The following is a 17053-nucleotide window of genomic DNA, read 5'->3' as shown; positions in this document are numbered from 1 at the left end:
ACCAGCAGCCAAAGGCTGCATACAAAATAATAATGTGGTGATCATACATTTTGGGTCAAAATTGATGTTCATTATGCGATTTTGAGGGTGCCTGACCCGGCATCCAAAACCAAATCACTTACAAAAATTAGGTTCCCCAAGCACCGGTTAATGTCTTATTTAATATGGGATAAAATACAGGAGAGAGGGGATTGCAACCCCCATTTTCATACAATTGTCATGGAAAGTGAGGTAACAGAGGCAACAAGTAAGGGAATGAATGAACAGGAAAATAATGGGGGAGAAAAACAGCAACAAACAGTCCAAAACTAGAGAATTCATGGAATATCTAACCTTGCACAGTCTTGAGAAACAAGGACATGGGAAGGTTCTGAGTGTGGCAAATCTCATTGGTCGTGAAATGCCGTAATGTTTTATCTAAGTACTGCTAAATGGAAGGGTTCTTCGTGGGTCGAGATTCAAACCCAGGGTAGACAGCAGAGAAGCGAGTGTGCATACCTCCTGGCCATCCTGCCAGCTCACAAGCCAAACTTGTATAGTTAACCTAAAATAAGGACAACAATTAATAAAAGTTTGGAGGGTTTTTTTAATTTTTCCCCAAGACATCAAGTACAAACAAGCAACATTCACTTGGACTTCTGTGTTTGAGCCTTCAAGACCTTGACCACAATCTTCTGCTCTTCAATCAGAAAAGCTCGTTTTATTCTGCAACAAGAACAGTTAAAAAAAACTGAGAAAGCAATCTTAAAATCACACATTTTATTACCAACACTCAGGTACTCAATCAAACAAGCTCAAATGAGCTAAGATCCTCGTCCTCTTAATGATGACGTCATAAAAACGAATATGATGTCATTGTGATGTATCAGGTTTGCGATAAATTATCTGTGCTAATGCCCGGCTTGATTTCTACAAACAAAATTCAAACAGCTTGCCTCGTTTCGGAGATAATGGTAAAGGCGATTTCCATTAGCAGCGATATTATGACGTCAACTTTTTTTCTCGGAAGAATTTCCAAAATCGGAGATGGTTACTGCCTGCGCGTGGGCTTTCTGCATATACATGGCAAGTTTCACGAAGATCTGACGAAAACTCTGGGTTGTGAAACAAAAAAATGTCAAAAAATAAGAATGACGTCATAAAAATTGATATGACGTCATAGTGTTGCATCAGATGTGCAGTAATTCATCTCTGCTAGTGCCCTGTTCGATTCCCGCAAACAGAATTCAAAAACCTTGCCGAGTTTTGGAGATAATTTTTTCGGCGATTTCCATTAGCGGAGATATTTTGACGTCATAACTTTTTTTTCTTGGAGGAATTTTCAAAATCGGAGATGGTTACTGTCTGCGCAGGGTATTTTTACATATATACGCCAAGTTTCAGAAAGTTTCGATGAAAACTGGAGGCTGTGAAACAAAAAAAGTCCACAAGAAGAAGATGAAGAACAACAACGTGAGTCAGATTTAGAGATCCTCCACGAGGACCTAAAAAGTAAAACAAATAAAGTCATGATATCAAAAGAAGGCATTTCAAACACACCCGCCATTACTTCCCAGTTCCATCATCACTTCCAAGAATTGGTTCGGTACCAGTGATGGTACCATTACGGTACCATTGGCACCGCTTTTCTCACCGCATTCAGCGGGGCAATTCCTCCCCCTATGGATGCAAAACTATGGTGTTTGTCCATGTTTTTAAATGCTGAGCATCAAGCAAGGAAGCAGCACGTACCATTAAAGTCTTAAGTATGACTTGGTCAGGGTTCAAACCAATGTCTTTCCAGACTTGGAGCAGACACTCCAACCATTACACCACAGAGTCTGGTTTATTCTAAAGAGTTCCTGCCATCATCGAGCAACAAGGACAAATGTGTCCAAGAGACGCATCCCAAAGGTTTTGTTTTCACCAGAAGAAGAAGAACGCGGAGCTCTCAGAGCCAGCGTTCGCAACATGACGCGGCTAACGAGAATAAAAATAGCTCCGCAAAGCAGGCGTACCCCCTCAGCCCATGCATTGTAAAAGGGAGCAGTGATATCACGATGATGCAGTCAGTGAGAGTACATTGGACGTCATATCGAAAATCAATCAGACTTCAAGATGGCTACTGTGGCGGCGAGTGAAAATCGCAGCGCGCCCATTTTCGAAAGGAACCTTCCTCTACTCAACTCCAACACACCCTGCAAAAATGCATTTAATCGGACAAGCCAAGCCGTTCTCCAAATTGACGAAAACCAATTTCAAGACGACTGCTGTGGCGGCCACAATGAAAATCGCAGCGCACCCATTTTCGATAGGAACCTTCCTCTACTCAACCACAACACACCCTGTAAAAATGGATTTAATCGGACAAGGCGTTCTCCTCGAAATCGACGGAAACCAATTTCAAGATGGCTGCCATGGAGGCCACACTGAAAATCGCAGCACGCCCATTTTCGAAAGGAACCTTCCTCTACCCAATCCCAACACACCCTGCAAAAATGGATTTAATTGGACAAGGTGTTCTCCTCGAAATTGACGGAAACCAAAAGTTGACGGACGCCCGAACACCGAAGTATGAACTTTGACCTCTGTGACCTTGAAAAGTAGGTCAAATCAAAAACCCGGGTTATATATCATGTATCCTCATCAGATATACCTGTGATAAAAAATTTGGCGATGATCCAGCCATTTGTTCAGGAGAAATAGCCATTTTCTAGGTTTTCAGTTTTGTCCCCCTGGTGGCCTAGCCGAGAATCAAATTGCGCTCATTATCGAAAGGAACCTTCCTCTACCCAGCCCCAACAAACTCTGCAAAAATGGATTTAATCGGACAAGGCATTCTCCTCAAAATCGATGGAAACCAATTTCAAGATGGCTGCTATGGAGGCCACATTGAAAATCGCAGCGCGCCCATTTTTGAAAGGAACCTTCCTCGACTCAACCCCAACACACCCTGCAAAAATGGATTTAATCGGACAAGGCGTTCTCCTCGAAATCAACGGAAACTAATTTCAAGATGGCTGCCATGGAGGCCACATTGAAAATCGTAGCACACCCATTTTCGAAAGGAAGCTTCCTCTACTCAGCCCCAACACACCCTACAAAAATGGATTTAATAGGACAAGGCGTTCTCCTTGAAATTGACGGAAACCAAAAGTTGACATGCCAGGACGGACGCCCGGACAACGCCTGTGATGACAATATCCCTTTTTCAGCCCAATTCGGGCTGAAGGGTAAAAATTACCCCTGTGTGGGGGTGACGGTCATCTCTATAATGTTTTTTAACGATCATGATCGATGAACCGTTGCGAGATATCTCCTAAAATGACAGACTAGATAGGTTTTGAAAATGGCGACTTTCACAACTTTCGTTACCTCGTGACCTTGACCCTGACCTCGAATTCCGGAAAAAAATGTCGTTGGGTATCACTCATCGACCTCTACCCACATACCAAATTTCATCAAGATCGGAAGTAAAAAGTTTTCTTTGTACAGGGGGGTGTTTTTGACCATCTTCCAGGTTACGTGGCGGCCAAACGGGACGGAAATTCAAAAATCTGTCCGGTTAGATACAAGATAATATTTTTTTACTATCATAATCAATAAACAGTTGCCGAATATCTTGTAGAATGGCAGACTGGATAGGTTTTGAAAATGGCGATTTTTATAACTTACGTGACCTCGTGACCTTGAACCCGGACAAAAGTTATATCATTGTGCAACACTCATTGACCTCTACCCACATACTAAGTTTCATCAAGATCGGAAAGAAAAATTGTTGACGGACGGACGGACATTTGGTCTGGCTTTATTAGATCATCTCGGTTGAGATGACCTAACAACACAGAGCTCTCTTTGAGCCAGCGTTCGCTACGTGAGACGTGGATAAAAATTATAAGGGCATTCTTCAATGTCAAATATGGCTCCACCCACATTATTACCTCATGATGCATACTTGCACCAAGTTTGATTGAAATGCCTGAACCCAGATTCAAAATTTTAAATAATTCTGGTTGCCGGACCGAGACCGGACCGAGACCGGGAACCCGGGGACTTGAACTCAAACGAACGAGGTACTAATATCTGAGCACAGGGGCATGAATGGAGTATCAAAAGACATATAGAAAGTTATTTCTGCCGGGTACCACCCTCTGCGTAAGGACCCTGGTGACCCTCCAAAGGGGTCCTTAAAATTGGCTCGATCAAACATTGGAAGTACCAGTTGGTATCACTTCCATATGATGCATATGACCAACCTTACAACAAAACCACATGTGACAGACATGCCTACTCCTGCAAAAGGCCCCCCAGAAGCCCCAACAAGGGCCCCCAAAAAATGGGCCAGCTCAAACATTGGAGGTACTAGATAAAACCAGGTTTAAAATCATACATACATCCCACAGAGTGTAAAATGTCCATTACCAGACAAATTGTCTGCTGCATTGGCCCTACCAGAACCCCCAAAAGTGAGCTCTATATGCATATGTATCACTTGTTTCCTGTGGGGGGTACGTGGCAAGTTTCAATTTTTTCCTTGGTGCGGTTTCAGAGATAGAGGTGCAAAGTTTTTTTTCCTTGTTTTTTTTTTTTTTTTTTTTCAACAGAGCTGCCACACCACATGACCTATGACGTCATAATTGCATTAAAGCATCATACATGAGTAATCGCACCTATTGTGAAAATTCCGTGTAAATTGGAAAAGCGGTTGCAGAGCAAAAAGAGAAAAGTAGCACGGATGGACAACCCGAAAACGTAACGTCTCTGGCACCTTAGCGGAGGCATAAAAACATAAAACAAACACACATGCACACACTACGTATTTAAAAAGAATCGTCACAAGTTCAGGAAAAGTAGAAAGACAGATTAATTATTAAAACTCTGATCACAACTCGAACTCAGAATGTGAAAATAAATACCTCAAGTAAGCCCCGAGACCCAATAATGCCTCGTACCTGTCTCGGACACATTTGGCGCACATCGACCCTCCGTACGCACGAGATACGTGCTTTTTCGTCTTGGAGAGCCTTTTAAGCACAGCCGGTCGCACAGCTTTGATCTGTACAGACGCAGGTTACACGATGAACTTATTACCAGTAAAAAGAACCGACGAGACGTACGCAAATTAAATAATCCAAAATTGCTAACAGGAGTAATATTCAAATCAAACAACACTTTTACCATATTGATCAGTCACACTGGAACTTCACAACATAGTACGACTACAACAAAAATCACCACAAAGCTAAACGAGCTAGAATAACCACCACTCGACACCTTTCCAAATCACCTGACAAACCAAACTCACTTTATCATAGTGGACAAGATCAAAATAAATGATTTTAAAATGCTGAATAAGAGTGGAGAACGAATGCAACATGAAACTGGATATCTGCCGAGCAAAGCTTAAATCATGAAAATCAAAGATGCAACAACATGAAAGAGCAGGAATGAAGACAAATTCAAAGAATCACAATAAATATACGCAATTTAAAACCAAATTGGAGTGGAGTCTGACATGTTAGAAAGAAAAAGCAGGTGAGAAGGGGGAAACCATGTTTCAGTTTCTTCTTTCATTTACACTTCTAACTCTGTTACTGGCATCAACTTAAACATCCATTCATACATGTCCAAAAACGTTGGACTGCTTGCAAATATGTTGGTTGATGCTCGAGCCGCAACTACTATCCATTGTTGTGTGAACGTGACCCGACACCATTAATACAAAGTGAAATCCATGAATGTAACCTCCACCACGGAAGGTGGACAGAGGTTATGTTTTTACGCCCGTCTGTGAGCAGTATGTCTCAAAAAGTTATGGACGGATTCGGACAAAATATGGTGGACAGGTTAGCTTTCATGTGCAGCTTATGGCTGCCGGTTGCATCATTTTCGAGGACACGGCTGTGCCGCTGATTTAGTGCCCTCTGTTACCTCTAAGCTGGTACTCATTTTTCCGACCTCAGGAGGACAGGCAGTCAACCCACCTGGTGTTAAATTCAATGATGGGACGGGGCTTGAACTCAAGACCCCAAGATGTTAAACCAGCCACCCTAACCGTAAGGGCAACACCAGGCTTGGTGGACAGGTCGAGTGGGCGACCAGGACGAATGGATTCGATTTTGGCGAAGATCCGGATCCAGGCACAAGAATTTTGAAAGAGACTCTTCACCACTGAGAGATGGTACCAAAAACTATACATAGCATAACATCTCAAAGCATTATGGACGGATTATTATAAAACTTGGTGGAGGAGTTGGGTAGGTGATTAATACAAACCAATTAAATTTTGGTTTTGGTCCGGATACGCATCGGGCCTATCAGTGGGATACAAAACAAACTCTTCAGCCTGCCAGAGGTATGTGCTCTCCAGTGTCGTTCTGTTTCAAATATTTTTGCACTTAATCAGGGGTAGCCTGCGACGACTTGCTCTTCCTTCCAATCTTCCAAGACTTACAGTCCAACACCAACTTGTGCAATTTCCTATGGATGTCCAAAATCTCGTATAGCCTCATCGACACCTGTACATCAGCTGTCCTATACAGATTTCATTTGTCTCTTTCTGCCTGTACCCCATCTCATTGTCAGAACATCTACCAGCAATCAGTTTACCTTTTTACCTCATCTGGGATTTACATTCCAGGTCAGGTATCGTCATCGCGCACCGTCCGTCCCCCTTTGTCGACTTCTCTGACCAAACCGCTGGGCCGATCCGGCTGAAATTTGGCAGCAATGTTTCTCTCGTGACTGGTAACAGGAATTGTAAAGCTCGTTCCGGTCAAAATGGCGGTCGTGCAAATTCCTTCCAAAATCTTCTTTTCTCAGCCCACCAGTCAGTGTGACACCAAATCTGGGTTGCACCATGAGGCCAAGGTCGGAATGTTAATCATATTGCAGAAGTCATGCGGAACACCTGACCGGAAGTGTGTTAGAAATCGCCGACTTGGTCAACTTTTGCGAAAATCGCATTAATTCCTTGAAAAAAATCTTCTTCTCCAGACCCACCAATCAGAATGCTACCAAATTTTAGTTGCAATATGAGGCTGGGGCCAAGATAAGCTTCAGGTCCAGTGGTCCTATTTTTCGTTTAACTCTTCAAAACACCTCGGACCTTTGTGTGGAAAAAACAAACAAACAAAAAAAGCAATTGCTGACCACCAGGACATTTACAAACGGTTATTACACTTACCCCACGCAATCTTCCAGGACATATCCCACAAGCAGATTTTGGTGCTTTTCCAACCTTTTTCATGTAAAGGTACACCAGCCGACCCCCAGGAGTCTTGGACCTATGGATAAAGAAATTGCCAAATTGAGCTCAACAAAATACAAGAACAGTAAAGAAAGAGAGTAATGCATTTGGATATCATATAAAGGAACAATATCATTCGTTTCATGAGAAGACAGAACATAAATGACAAAGTAGCACCGCCATTGGTAAGTGGTTTAAAGTGGGTTATTTGCAAGCAAGGGAAAAGGCAACAATTGGATCTTGGGAACTTGGATAAAAGTCCAGTGAATCAAAGGTCAACAATTAAAATAAAAAGGCATCTTGGTGTTCAGACAGGTTCAAAGATCACTTGTTCAACAGATGGGAGAGCAATTTGTTCATAATCAGCATATTACAGTCATCATCCTTTTACAGGAAGAACATGGATGATTGGTTGAATCATTGCTGGGGACAGTTGTTTTGCTGATGAAGTGTCCCCTATAAGTTAAAGTATGAATTTGTAATTTGTTCAGGTTGCTGGCGATAGTTTGCCTACTTTTCGCGAAGGACACCGAGATTTTTTTTAATGTCCACCAACTAATTATCACGTCTCAAATAATTCAGGGGTGATTTAAAGACAAACAGTGCAACTATCAGACATGAAGCAATCAAAAGCAAAGGCTAAAATTTTCAACAGCTTTCTCTCCTCTTCCACACAATCCCTCTCAAAACATTCACACAAAAAAAGTTGACAAGCGAAGTGGGGAAAATGGAAATAATAGTGCAAAAAAGTTGCACCAAACAAATAAGCAAGGAAGTCTCAAAAGAACACCCCCGACAGATGTGCACAAGTGACAGGGATCATCTGACACGTACAGCCTCCTCTTATTGGACGCTGTGTTGTAGCTCAGACGCCGGCGGTATGTCAATCGCTGCACCATCGTGCCTTCTGAATGCACAAGGAAAGGAGATAAAAGGTAACAGGCATGTAATAATTAAATAAATCCAAAACATCTGGCAATTGTTTAGAATCAACATTTTGCACACATATACAGTGGCCTGCAAAAGTATTCACCCCCCCCCCCCACCAAAGTTCTCACATTTTGATGCTACCTGAGCTCATTACCTCCATCACCGAAGGTAAATGAGGTTATGTTTTTCACCCCTTTCTTGTCTGATTGTGTACATGAACAGCATATCTCAAAAAGTTATGGATGGATCTGGATGAAATTTTGTGGACCGGTTGGGTGTGTGACACGGATGACCTGATTCGATTTTGGTGAAGATCCTGATCTGGAGCTGGCTGCTCGAATTTATTAAGTGTTTCTTCACTGTGGAGAGATAGGGCTAAAAACGATATATTACTGTATCACATGATATTTCAAAAATTTATTGGGACCGATATGTTCTTGTGGATCAGGCATTACGTGGTGGAGGTATGCGCTCTACTGAGTGCCATTCTAGTTTCATGATGCTTTCAAAGGCTAAGCACATGTAAATGGTTACCACTCTGTTTCAAAAATGTCAAAAAATGAAGTTTGTTCCATTGCCTTCTCACTACATTTTCCTGAAAGTGTAAGTCTAACCGAGTTCAGAACAAAAAACCGTATAGCTTAATTACATATATATATATATATATATATATATATATATATATATATATATATATATATATATATATATATATATATATATATATATATACCTAAATATGATACTTTGAAGAAGGGGTACCTATTCTGATGGTTTTGCGAGTTTTCAATGAAATTTCCTAATTTTGCTTTTTTGGCAAAATAAATGAAGGTCATAGTATGTAACTTATTGTCGCAACTAATCTAATAATCAAAATACCAATTTCTGGGATTATTAAGAAATAATACATACCTATTTTTTATTACTGCTCTATTCAGTGACTGACAGATGCTGAAAAGCACTAAAAGAGAGAAGATTTATCAAACAAATTCTTGGACGTAAATTTTCAATTCAATCAATTCTGGGAGTAACAAAAAGCTCTCTAAATTCTCCAAAACTGTTTTAACTGCCTTCTAAATTAATAAAATATTTTTTAAATACCTGGAAAAATTTTTTATATTTTTTTTTAAAGAAAATTAATTTTTTAATCAAATTCAAAAAAGTGCGACGTGCAGTCGGACAAAAATGCAAAATTACTCTCAACCAAAGCCATGCATGTTTTCAATATTTTTTTTATACTATTATATCTATATCACTGTGCCCCATTTGGAAATAAATTTTAGTGAAAATAATCTGATGCACAGAAGGATAAAAGCATTTTTTTTAAAAACGTGACGTGCAGTCGGACATTTAGGTTGGAATGTTCGGTCAAGCCGCTGTAATTAAGTATCCACCCGGATCATCTCAATTTTCTTTACATTGATTACACTGAACAACAAATTTCAAAAAAACTTTTTTACTGGAGATGTGTAAAGTGATTAAGACTAATTTGGGTACGCTGATTTCAAAAATCATAACCGTTTTGCTGTATCACGTCAGGATTTTCAGGAACAGAAATATTCCCATTGCCTAGAAGTCAGGATTTCAATGAAATTTACATATGTCTTTAACATGTCTATTTCGTACAATTGTTGTTAACTTGTGTTATATTTCTTTCTTTCAGATAAAGATGAGTAGGCGTTCCTGTACCAATCATCCTGACAACTTCTGTTATGTCTGTGGTCGGTATACCAAAAAAGATCAACAGCGAAGTATATCTACAGCAGTGAAAATGAAGGCCGCCTACTTTCACTACTTCGGGTGTAAGGTGGGGGACCAAGAACAGAGCTGGGCACCACACATCTGCTGCACAAGCTGTCACACAACCTTGACTCAGTGGTTGGTGGGCAAGCGCGCGAGCATGCCATTTGCGGTGCCCATGATATGGCGTGAGCCGCAGAATCATCATGATGATTGTTATTTCTGCTGCACAAGCATCGCCGGCTTCAACAAGAAGAATAAAGGTCACATCAAGTACGCTGACTGCGTCTCTGCTCGTAAACCTGTGCCTCATGATGACGAGAACCCCGTTCCAACACCTCCAGCTGATCAGAACATAGCTGTAAGCAGTGGTGAAGAGGATGGTGATGATGAACCTTTTGAACCCGACACTCAAGAATCACACCTTCTGAACCAGGGAGACTTAAATGATCTTGTAAGAGATCTCTCGCTGTCAAAGGCGAAGGCAGAGCTGCTTGGATCAAGGCTGCAGCAGTGGAATCTACTTGAACCTAACACCAAGATATCCTTGTTCAGAGCACGTCACAGAGACATGGCTGAGTTCTTTGAGATGGAAGACACGATGACATTCTGCAGTGACATCAACGGTCTGTTGAAAGAACTTGGGTGTGATCACGATCCTGCAGACTGGCGCCTCTTCATCGACTCGGGGAAGAACAGCTTGAAGGCTGTTTTGCTCCACAATGGCAACGAGAAACCATCAGTCCCACTGGCTCACGCGTTCGGCATGACAGAGACATATGAGACTATGCGGCAGCTGCTTGATTCCATCAAGTACAATGACTTCAACTGGCACATCTGCGGAGACTTGAAAGTGGTGGCGCTGTTGTTAGGGCTGCAGTCAGGCTACACGAAATACATGTGCTTCCTTTGTCTCTGGGATAGCAGAGACGACAAGAATCACTGGACGAAGAAAGATTGGGAAGAGCGAAAAGAGCATGTACCTGGTCGACACAACGTGAAGCATGTCGCCCTTGTCGACCCAGCCAAGGTTTTCCTTCCACCACTCCACATAAAGCTCGGCTTGATGAAAAGTTTTGTACGGGCAATGGATCTGAATGGGCGTGGGTTTTTATACCTCAAGGAAAAGTTTGGCAACACCTTGTCGGAGGCCAAGATCAAGGCTGGTGCCTTTGTTGGACCGCAAATCCGACAGATTATGAAGGACGAAACTTTTCCGACAACTCTAAACCCCAAAGAGCTGGCAGCGTGGAGGAGCTTCAAAGCTGTGACGGACAACTTCTTGGGGAACGAGCGCGCGGACAACTATGAAGAAATAGTGCAGCAGCTGCTGGAGTCCTTCAGGAAACTTGGCTCCAGGATGTCCCTGAAAATCCATTTCCTACACCAGCACCTGAACTTCTTCCCTGACAACTTGGGAGCAGTCTCGGACGAGCACGGCGAGCGATTCCACCAAGAGATTTCACTCATTGAGACGCGTTACCAAGGGCGGCACAACCCGAACATGATGGGCGATTTCTGCTGGTTCCTGCATCGTGAAACTGACACAGAGCAGCACAAACGCAAAGCCAAATGCCTAAAGCATTTTTAATTACATTCTAGTGGAGTTTTTCTGTAATTTATATAATTTTGAAGCATTCATGATGAAATAAAAGAATAAATGAATTTTTGTAAATTTCATTGAAATCCTGACTTCTAGGCAATGGGAATATTTCTGTTACTGAAAATCCTGACGTGATACAGCAAAACGGTTATGATTTTTGAAATCAGCGTACCCAAATTAGTCTAAATCACTTTACACATCTCCAGTAAAAAAATTTTGTTGTTCAGTGTTATTGGTAATAAGTTGAATAATTTAAGACACGTAAATATGAGTTATTGATAAACTAGTCATTTTGTTAGGGGATTTCATAGTCCCAGGCTCTAAAAGGGCAATAAAACAAGAAAAAATAAAAATATGCCAGAATGTCCATATATCATGCGAATCCACCACTGACCGACACAAATGCTGATTTTCTCAGACGGTGGGTGATAACCTTTTGATTAGATGAGAAATTTCATGTAGAATTTTTTATATGTTGTATTTTTGCATGGTCTAATATATGTCATATTTTAAGGTGAAACAAGAAAAAAGGCCAATACTGGGCATGTATATTCAATAAAAATCCTGTAGATTCAGTAATATACACCATAGACCCATGAACCAATATATTTTAAGGTCCTATGGAACACTGTCTGTGCAATGAACCAAATTTCATGACCAGTAGTAGTCTTTGTGACTTTCAAAAATGACACTCAAGTCAGGGTATGCTCTAAAATAGGGGTGGTAACCACTTGCATGAACTTAGCCCAAATCAAATTGATACAGGCTCTACAAGCTGCTCCAAAGTGATAAAGCTAAAACAAATGCAGAAAAACGTGAATAAGTTAGATTAACAGGAAATAAATAAATAAATAACATCAGATGATTGTCAGTTGTACAAGTATTCAAACCCTTTACCCAATTAACCTCAAATCAGGTCATGAGCAAATTATTTATTTGAAAGGTTACAAAGAAGTTTAATACGTTTCACCTGCATACAATCGGTGGTTCAACTTAAAATTTAAGCTCCCCTACTTATCTAAGGAGCTTTAAGGTGCAACTCACTTAGTCAACAAACATGAAGAACAAGGAGCTTTCCAAAGAGGTCAAACATAAAGTGGTGGAGAAGCACCATTCAGGAGAGGGTGAGACGAAGATTTGAAAGATCACTCATTCTCCCTTGAGTACAGAAAAATCCATCAATAAGAAGTGGAAGACGTATCATACCACCCAGACTCCATCCAGCCGGGCAAGTAGGAAACTGGTTCAGAATGTCACTGTAAATCCAACAATGCCTTTGAAAGATCTGCAAAGCTCTTATGTCTGAGATGGGGGTCAGTGTTCATCAATCAACAATATCCCATTCCCTTCACAAAGCTGGCCTCAATGGACAGGTGGCAAGAGAGAAGCCATTACTGAAAAGGCACAACCAAAAGCTCATCTGAAGTTTGTGAAAAAGCATCTTACGAATACTGCAGACATGTGGGGGAAAGTTTTGTGGTCAGACGAGACAAAAATTGAACTTTTTGGTCTAAATTAAAAGCGTTATGTCTGGCGCAAGCTGAGCTGCACATCACCCAATCAACTGTCAAGCATGGTGGTGACAGCATCATCTTATGGAGCTGCTTTTCATCAGCAGGGACTGACGAGCACGTCAGGACAGAGGGACGATGGATGGTGCAAAGTACAAGAGAATCCTTGATAAAAACCTGCTTCATCAGCCAGGTATCTGAAACTGGGTAGGAGATTCACATTTCAGCAGGACGATGATCTGCAGCACAAAGCTAAGGCCACACTGGAGTGGTGGAATAAAAAGAAAATAAATGTTCTTGAATGGCCCGGTCAAACTCCTGACTTGAACTCAATTGAACATTTACGGCGAGACTTGAAGATTGCAGTCCATCGACGATCCCCATCAAACTTGGCAGAACGAGAGAAATTCTCACGTGAAGAAGAGATAAAGATTTCACCATCTCACTGTGCAAAGCTGGTAGAGATCTACCCAGAAAGATTAATAGCAGTCATTGCTGTGACAGGTGCTTCCACCAAGTACTGACCTGAGGAGCTGAATACTTTTACAACCAGTGAATTTTGATTTGTACGTGTTATTTTTCAGGTATTCCTGACATGTAACCTACTTCAACGAAAACAGCGTTTCATTTTATCTCATCAGTTATGAATAAAAAAGTTCATTTGGAAAAATTGTTTCTACATAAGTCATCAAAAGTGGCATTATTGGAAGGCGGTGAATACTTTTGCAGGAATGAAAATTATGAGTTGGAGGTGACAACAACATGTATACCAGTCCATGTAAATAATTCTGAATAAATTACTATTTTATTGAAGATGTGTTCTGGACAAAAAGAGAGAAAAGAAAGAGAAGAACAAGAGAAACTTGGAGGACTGCCAAAGCAGAACTCTAAACTTTCAATGGGATGGAAATGAAAGAAATGGAAGAGTTTGTTTGGTCGAAAGACACAATGAGGATAAATAAGCAAGTTAAAGTATGTAGTGCAGAATGTAATGTTGAATGGGAAACCTCAGCATCACGTGAGCATTGCGCAATGAAGTCAGAGATCATAAATGGGTATCTCCAATTATCAAAAAACGCAAGAGATAAAAATCACAAGAATAAATGAGCACAGCACTTGGTTGAGCGCATACCTCCGTCCGCCAGGCTGAACAGTTTACGTTTTGTATCTCACTGATGGGCAGAATCTGGATGCGGATCTGAACCAAAATCTAATCGGCTCATTCTTGTCACCGAACCAACTCATCCATCTGGTTTTGTCAAAACTCATCCAGAACTTGCAACCTCATGTGATATATATATATATATATATATATATATATATATATATATATATATATATATATATATATATATATATATATATATATATATATATTATATATCGTTTTTGGCCCCATCTCAATGGTCATGGATTAATCACTTTAGAAAGAGTAAGAAAAAAATATAAATAAAATTCTCAAAGCTAGATCTTCACCAAAATTGAATCAATTAGTTATTGTCACACATCCAACATGTCCATAGAGTTTTCTCCAAATCCGTCCACAACTTTTTTGAGACATCGTGCGATATATCCTTTTTGGCCAAATCTCTCAATGGTGAAGAATCACTTAATAAAATCTAGTAGTCGGATCCGGATTTAGATCTTCACCAAAATCGAATCAGTTCGTCCTTGTCACACACCCAACCTGTCCCCAAAATTTAATCCGGATCTGTCCACAACTTTTTGAGGTATCCTGTACACAAGCAGACAAACAAAGACAGGTGAAAATATAACCACCTTCCACCTTGGGTGGAGGTAATCGTGTGTAATGGAATGACATCCTTACACGATTGCTGGTTTGGATACAAGATGCAGGCTCATGGAAGAGCGACATGACGTGATAGAGGGGTAAAAATACAATGTGCTGACAGTTGGACAAGGGAATGTACAAACAGGAAAACAAAAGGGAAGCGAAGGGAAGGGAAGGGAAGGGAAGGGAAGGGAAGGGAAGGGAAACCTGCAAGAGAGAGTGTTTCAGTTATGTAAGGTTAATGGGGGGGGGAGGGTGGCATTTGAAGGAAGTTTTGATTTGAATAAGGAAGCAATTCGTTCTGCAGGGAGAGAAGGAAAAAGAATGATCAAATGAATAAGACAGAATGAGTTAAGAGTAATAAGACAGAATGAGTTAAGCGTTTATAAAGTGTGGGGGGGGGGGGGAGGCAAAATGTCGTTTATTTTTTTTTTTTTCCCCCCACTTTTTTCTCAAGATTTGAGAGGAAAAGATGATCATGATTGAGGAAAAGCGAAGATGAGCTTGAAGGGAGAAAGTAAAGGAGAAAAGAAAGAAAACGTGAAAGGACAAGACTCTTTTACTTAATGATTCACCTCATGTGCAACATTTTGTCCAGTTTTTGTCACATCCGAGGACGGACGTCGCTCTACCATAGAGAGGGCACAGCGTGGGGATCCAAGATCGATTGGCGGCCGAGCTTGACGAAGCTACGAGGCGTGCGTGAACAAGACAGGGCCTTATACGTTAGAAAGGAGTTGCTTGTGAGCGCGTGTGGGAGAGATGTTGAAGGTAATGAAGCGTATCGACAGAATACGTGCAGAGAAGACAGTGATCGGACCAGGCAGGGGCCACAGCCTGAGGAAGAAAAAGAAGTTTCTCTGAAGAAGAAGAGCCCGGACTGTAAGAAGGCAGGGAGATGTCTTTCACTCAGAGGAGTCAATGCCTGGAATGGTCTCCCTGGAAAGGTAGTAACAGCTGAGCAGAAAAATAATAAGTTTCCCTGAAGAAGAAGAAGAAGTAGAATAAGTTTCCCTGAAGAAGAAGTAGAATAAGTTTCCCTGAAGAAGAAGTAGAATAAGTTTCCTTGAAGAAGAAGATTCCCTGAAGAAGAAGAAGTAGAATAAGTTTCCCTGAAGAAGTAGAATAAGTTTCCCTGAAGAAGACGAAGTAGAATAAGTTTCCCTGAAGAAGAAGAATAAGTATCCCTGAAGAAGAAGAAGTAGAATAAGTTTCCCTGAAGAAGACGAAGTAGAATAAGTTTCCCTGAAGAAGACGAAGAAGTTTCTCTGAAGAAGAGCCGGGACTTTAAGAAGGCAGGGAGACGTCTTTCACTCAGAGGAGTCAACGCCTGGAATGGTCTCCCTGGAAAGGTAGTAACAGCTGAGCAGAGAGAGCAGGCAAGTTTAAACTGGAGTCTGATAAACACGTCAGATTGCTCAGCCTTCATAGGCCAAATGGCTTCCTCGTGTGTCGACTTCCGAGGGCAAGGCCGAGGCGAACACAAATTTGTAACCAACGTACAGATAACAAGACATAGATGGACGACGCGAATAATATCACGGGGTTAAAAACACCACGTGACACAGGACGTCACCAACGCACTTCAACACATCGTTACTCATGAGGAATTAAAACTAATGCGAAACTATCACTTCAAAAACATTGTAAAGCTTCGCTTTGCGTTCATGAATAGTGGGGCGAACGAAAACCGTTAAACATGAAGCTGGATGGGGAGAGATTGAGAAATTCCTTCCAGCCACAATTACACAGCCGCCATACCTTCGCGTGGCCGTGAGAGGAAGACGGAAGTGAACGTGCACTTCGATTTCACGGATGATGGTTCTATCTGTGTAAAATGGCAGTAAAAATATCTTTCTCGTATGTATTTAGGGAAAGGATATAATAATATATATGTTTAAATTCACTCAAAAAGATAGCTCAAAGGTTCTATTTCCGGGTCACGACTTCCGGTCTGAAAGGGAAGTGACGAACAGGGAACGTCACGCGCTCTCTCCGTCGAAGCACAGGGTCCTCTTTGTTTTTTTATTTATAAGGAAATACTTTTATTCTGCAACACGTAATATCGAGATCCCTTGCAGATTCAAGGTATTAAAATTCATTGTAAGAGCACAAGTTCCGCATACATATTCTGGCGGTGTATAAGTGATTGGAAATGAGTGCTCGCAAAACCAATCACAAATTTTCCGTATCCCTTGTGTTCCTCTGTAAGCGTAACGGTGTTCAGTATCAATTTTTGAAAAGTAATA

The 17053-nt window shown here is 41.1% G+C and overlaps 1 protein-coding gene across 1 annotated transcript; it reads right to left on the bottom strand.

The window, feature by feature from the left end:
* Positions 1-568: 568 nt before the first annotated feature.
* RPL34 (ribosomal protein L34) lies at positions 569-16659 on the bottom strand. Its single transcript, XM_085898454.1, has 5 exons — positions 16566-16659; positions 8063-8135; positions 7166-7265; positions 4932-5035; positions 569-705 (listed from the first exon to the last, which is right to left on the bottom strand). The coding sequence occupies exons 2-5, from the start codon at positions 8125-8127 to the stop codon at positions 627-629; spliced, it is 348 nt and encodes a 115-aa protein (XP_085754580.1). The 5' UTR covers positions 8128-8135; positions 16566-16659; the 3' UTR covers positions 569-626.
* Positions 16660-17053: the final 394 nt, after the last annotated feature.

This window comes from Eptatretus burgeri, chromosome 10 (assembly GCF_056783735.1).
Source record: "Eptatretus burgeri isolate ZD-2024b chromosome 10, Ebu_testis_v1, whole genome shotgun sequence".
NCBI lineage: Eukaryota > Metazoa > Chordata > Myxini > Myxiniformes > Myxinidae > Eptatretus > Eptatretus burgeri.
Note: the sequence above shows the minus strand (reverse complement) of the source record. Positions and strands in the feature narration are given on the sequence as shown.

What these genes read in the sequence shown, in the direction of transcription:
- RPL34 (XM_085898454.1), bottom strand. Translation starts at nt 8,127, where the DNA reads ATGGTGCAGCGATTGACATACCGCCGGCGTCTGAGCTACAACACAGCG. An exon ending in GTCCTGGAAGATTGCGTGGG is followed by an intron (nt 5,036 to 7,165) that starts GTAAGTGTAATA and finishes GCGTCTGTACAG; the next exon opens with ATCAAAGCTGTGCGACCGGC. An exon ending in GCCAAATGTGTCCGAGACAG is followed by an intron (nt 706 to 4,931) that starts GTACGAGGCATT and finishes TTCTTGTTGCAG; the next exon opens with AATAAAACGAGCTTTTCTGA.